Here is a 5,275-nt window from a genome sequence, read left to right on the forward strand (position 1 = left end):
ACGTGGCTTGATTTGATTGGAACAAAATAAGGTCCGACCCCATCCCCTTAAAATCAGGGGGGAGATGATTAGATTAGAAAGAAAAAGGAAAAAAACAGCCATAGGATGAAGTGGGAGCACGGATGGAAGCACGGGGAAGGAGCAGCCAAGCCGGATCCGATGGAATCGTGGAAATGAGGCGAGAGTACCAACTCCCCTCAAGAGTAGAGATACGAAGCCGGGTCGGACGTGTTTTCCTTGGGTCCGGTTGATTAAGGGAAAAAACAGAACAGAACTCTGCCCGGCATGTATATAAACCGCGTCCGCAACTGATCCAACACGTACGTACCAGCAGGTCCTGAATCCGGCTCCTTCCCCGCCTTATCTCTCCCGTCCCCCCCGTGTTCGTCTCTCTCTCCCCTTCTCTCTGTCGCACGTCTAGTTCGAAACCTACTCCACAAACGCCGCGGATTTCACAAGGTATATAGTTTGTTTCCACGATCTTTGGAATCTGGTTCGTCGAGTTGTGCCATTGTGTGTGTATCTGCTTTCCTTATATCGTGGGTTTCGATCGCAAGTAGGTTTTTTCGGGATCAATCGAATCGAATCTGTTGTTGCGGAAGTAAGAGAGGCAGGCGACGGCATGGATCGCGATGAGGAGAAGGGCCACGGCGACAGATCACTGCTGTTCATAGGCGACGAGGACGACGACCTCGGCGTGGACCGGGATGGCGGCTCGCCACCCTCGTCGGACGCGGGATCCTCCTTCTCGGACAGGAGCGACGACGGCGGTGACGGTGACGGTGCCGACGACGGCACCGGCACCGGCAGCGGCAGTGGCAGCGGCAGCGATGACGACGCCGACGCCGACGGCGACAAGGAACGCGCGCCCAACGTCGCCAGGCAGCAGGCCGCGTGGCCGCAGAGTTACAGGTCGGTCCATCGATGGATCTTGCATTGCATGCCTGGTTCCACGCCTGATTAATTTAATTATAGTATTATAATATTTCTGACGAGATAAATTTATTTTCATGTGTTGTTACTCGGCGTCGCGCGCAGGCAGTCGATCGACATGTTGAGCGCCGTCCAGTCGCCGTCGGTGAGTAGCATCGTGGCGGCCAGCCCGAGCATCACCAAGTTGGGGAGCTCTTTCCTCAAGGCCGGAAGCTCCTTCTTCCTCAAGAAGGGCGCCACCGAGGGCTCGCTGCCCCTCACCCGGCCATTGCTACCGCCCTCTCTCTCGCAGCTGTCGCAGCAGCAGCAGCAGCAGCACGCAGGGCGGCCGTCGACAGACAGCTTGCAGCCGCGGCAACCGGCTCCGCAGCCACCCGCGGTGCAGCAGAGGCCCTCTGCGGCGTGCCTGAAATCCAACTACATTGAGCTCCCACCGCCGTCCTCCAAGTGCAGCAGTGGACAATCTATCATCAACGGTACATCTCAATTTGTCTTTCCATAGTTCAAATCATGTAGTAGTACTGCATTGCTAATTGTCAGTACTGTAATTTTCCTGTTCTAATGTTTCTTTTCACTACTGTAGGCCTCAATGTCCTGTGCGGTGTTGGAATTCTCACCACGTGTTTCGGAATCAAACAAGCAGGATGGTTAAGCCTCCTCCTCCTTCCCTTGTTGGGAGCCTGTTCATGCTACACCGGTTTGCTTCTCAAGAGATGCATAGACAGCTCGCCAACCATCGAAACATACCCTGATATCGGACGAGCCGCTTTCGGTACCCCGGGTCGAATATTTGTATCGGTATGTATATTTACCTACTGTTCACCTATTTGTACAGATTTAGCAAAATTCACATCACTCATATTGCTGCTCATGTTTCTTTTGCAGGTTGTCCTTTATCTAGAACTCTATGTAAGTGTTCTCTCTCTGAATTCTGGCAGTATTGTGTTTTGAAAACGTTTGGTTCTTGCATATCTGATGTAACATCCCGCTTATTTACAGGCATGCTGCGTGGAGTACATCACACTGCTAGGAGACAGCTTGTCTTCAGTGTTTCCTTCTGCGCATTTAGCTTTTACCGGCATCTACTTGAACTCTCATAACCTGTTCGCCATATCAATGGCTTTGGCAATTCTCCCATCAGTCTGGCTCAGGAACCTCAGTCTCCTCTCCTATCTTTCTGGTGAGTACTACTAATTTGAATCTTTACAAATAAATTTTGTACTGTTCATAAACAATTTTTTGCAACGATATCAATATTAGTATCGCCACTTATTCTCCCAGTTCAATCTTTTCATAGCAACAAACAGTAGTTAATACTTGCATATTGCCTCCCACTCCTTCATGACCATCTTTCATCTGAAATTTCGCAGCCGGAGGCGTGGTTGCAACGATAACAGTCGTTGTGTGCCTGTTTTGGGTTGGTATTGGCGATGGAGTTGGGTTCCACCCTTCTGGTAGTGCACTGAACCTGACCCAGCTTCCAGTGGCACTTGGCTTGTATGGATACTGTTTCTCAGGGCACTCGGTTTTCCCAAACATATACTCATCAATGAAGGAGCGCTCGCAGTTCCCTTTTGTCCTCCTGTTCTGGTAAGGTTCTGAACTTGACAAATGAAATGCTACAGTACCATACTATGCTCTGCTTCTGCAGTTATCTGTCGATTTTTGCTACATGCTAACATGCGCTATTGTCCACATTTCAGCTTTATAGTGGTCACAATTGTGTACTCTGGGGTCGCGGCCACAGGGTTTCTGATGTTCGGCGAGTCCACAATGTCGCAATTCACACTGAACATGCCACAGCAGTATGTTCCTTCTAAAATCGCCATTTGGATGACGGTATGAGGAAAATCAAACCCAGGGAGAGTTACTCCACTTGTATCAGAATTAGCATACAGGTTCTCATTCTCACAATGGATCCCTTTGGTTTCAGATTGTGAACCCATACACCAAATACGCCTTGACGATGACACCGGTCGCCTTGTCGATAGAGGAGGCTCTGCCTAAGATGATGCGAAATTACGTCGCAGGAATGTGTGTTAGGACAGCTCTTGTCCTCTCGACTGTCGTCGTGGCTCTATCTTTTCCATACTTTGGTACTTGTCACTTGCTTCTATTTTTCTCCCATATTAGCAGTTCACTAAATTAACCCCCAAAACGTCATGCATTCTAATACTATGGCCATTGCCATTTGATTTGCAGCCTTGGTGATGGCATTGCTTGGATCTCTCTTCACAATGCTAGTGGTGAGTGCCTGCAATTATGCAGCTGTTAACTGAACCTATATTCAGTAACTTTGCAATATTATTTTCCCTGACGATTAGCATTTGCATTTGCAGGCCCTGATCCTCCCTTGTGCATGCTACCTCTCCATCAAGCGGGAATTAGTACCTTTGTGGGAGGTAATCGATTAACTGAAAACCGCAGGCTAAAACACCAACAGAACATCTAGCCTTGAAGATGCTAAGCACAATTTGCTTATGATGTAATCTCTACTCTTTTTTTCCTTTTTCAGGTGGTTTTGTGCATAACAATCATATTGATTGGCTTGGGTTGCGCGTGCGTTGGATCATACACTTCGATTAACCAGATGATAGGCGGCAGTTAGTAGGGAAGTGCCAGAGTGCATCGGACCTGTGTGTAGTTGTTGCAGATTATTTTTCTTTTGAAATTTCACAAAATTGGAGAGGGCAGTTTTCCATTTGTTGTATGCCTTCCTTCTTTTGCAATATACATCGCAAGAAAGGTTTTCGTATTTTTACCGTAATACGGTACTTGTTGTATTTTGCCGTCCATGATAGCACAATATTTCAGAATAGACCGAGGATTTAGTAGCTGCCTATTCATATCTTTTATTAGGGCTACTTAGAAAATTGGAAGAGCGAGGTCTTGTGTGACCACCACGTCATTCCCGAAAAAATAAGAGATGAGATAGAACTACACCTTGCTCTCCCAATTTTCGAAGTAGCTTTAATAAAAAATATAAACAGGCAATTACTAAATCCTCGGTCTATTCTGGAAAAAGGAGGGAACAAACATGAGTGTGTCACACTTGGTATTGTGGAAGCGCTTGCCCCAAATGAGCATATCGTAGGCCGCCCTTTGAAGAACATCACAAGCATGGCAAGCATGATGTTGAAGATAGATTGCCTTTCCAGGTTGTCACGGTGACTAATTGCTTCCTGATATCCTCGACGAATATGATGTGCCTATTAGATGAATATATCTGGTTTTTTTTGAGCAACCGATGAATATATCTGTTGTGCCCTGAATAGTAAGGGTTCGTAGTATCAGGAAGAATCCTCCTCCATCAGTGTTTAAGAACCAAGGTATCAAGCCCATGGAGCTCCCCTACAACCCAATGATCAGCCCTGCACGCAATAATAAGGTTTTAATCTCACTAGTTTTACTAGTTACAAAAAGTAATGTACGGGTGGTCGAAATTGATTTTGTTTACAGATGAATTAAAATTCAGAATATTAATTAAATAGTAACTATAAATAAAGTAAATGATTTAGAATTTCGAGGAATAAAGGGTTGGGATTCTTAATTTCAGTAGTAGCGCTTCTCCAATTTAGCATAGGTGTGCTAAAAAAGTACAGTTGTGTATCAATTACATTATAATGTTTACGGTTAATCATACATGTCATTATTGCATATATGCATTACATCCTTATATATTTTTTTTTTATTATCTAACTACATCTATAACTAATACTTCACACAAAGACCACTACACAAAATGCATCTCAAAGTATTAAGTAAAAACATAACATTGCGTTAAACAAGGTATATTCTATTTACTTATAATTCATCACCAAAACAACTAGGCAACTACATTTTTATCTTGGGTGGTAATAACACACTACTAGGGCTGCAAGAAAAGCTCGAGGCTCCTGAGCCGCTCAAGATCGACTCAAAGTTTGGCTCGACTCGAGATTGACTCGAAAAGAAATGAGCTGAGTATGAGCACTTTATATAGCTCAATCAAGAAACGAGCTCATCTTGAGCCAACCCTGGCTCGCTTGATTTTAGCTCGATATCATGTAATTTTATGAAATAATCTTATAAATATTTAAATAATTTATTGTCATATATGCTGTGTACAATTTTTCTTCATTTTACGTACTAACAAACATGGAAGCTTAATTTAGCACGAAGATAATCTAGCCTCAGTATCGTACGTGGCAAGCCGTGTGTTAAATATCCTGTTACTATTGGCCAAAGTTTTAGACCGGATGTACCAGTCTTCAATAAGTCAAATTTTACAGTGGTTTCTTATGTTGTGTTTTGGCCTATCTTAAAAAATTGCATTATATCGTCAAGCAAATCATCTTATTTA

At 44.6% G+C, this 5,275-nt stretch overlaps 1 protein-coding gene across 2 annotated transcripts; it reads left to right on the forward strand.

Moving 5' to 3' along the window:
• The first annotated feature begins 327 nt into the window (after positions 1 to 327).
• LOC123115790 (amino acid transporter AVT1C) lies at positions 328 to 3,751 on the forward strand. Of its 2 annotated transcripts, XM_044536879.1 has the most exons (12): positions 328 to 459; positions 561 to 912; positions 1,039 to 1,409; positions 1,517 to 1,731; positions 1,819 to 1,842; positions 1,933 to 2,113; positions 2,304 to 2,523; positions 2,637 to 2,772; positions 2,867 to 3,029; positions 3,136 to 3,179; positions 3,258 to 3,335; positions 3,449 to 3,751. In XM_044536879.1, the coding sequence occupies exons 2-12, from the start codon at positions 623 to 625 to the stop codon at positions 3,539 to 3,541; spliced, it is 1,815 nt and encodes a 604-aa protein (XP_044392814.1). In that variant the 5' UTR covers positions 328 to 459; positions 561 to 622; the 3' UTR covers positions 3,542 to 3,751. The 2 variants fall into 2 exon arrangements, with proteins under 2 accessions (XP_044392814.1, XP_044392815.1); XM_044536880.1 differs by lacking the exon at positions 328 to 459 and having other exon boundaries at positions 475 to 912; positions 3,273 to 3,335.
• Positions 3,752 to 5,275: the final 1,524 nt, after the last annotated feature.

This window comes from Triticum aestivum, chromosome 5B (genome assembly GCF_018294505.1).
Source record: "Triticum aestivum cultivar Chinese Spring chromosome 5B, IWGSC CS RefSeq v2.1, whole genome shotgun sequence".
NCBI classification, from domain to species: Eukaryota; Viridiplantae; Streptophyta; class Magnoliopsida; order Poales; family Poaceae; genus Triticum; species Triticum aestivum.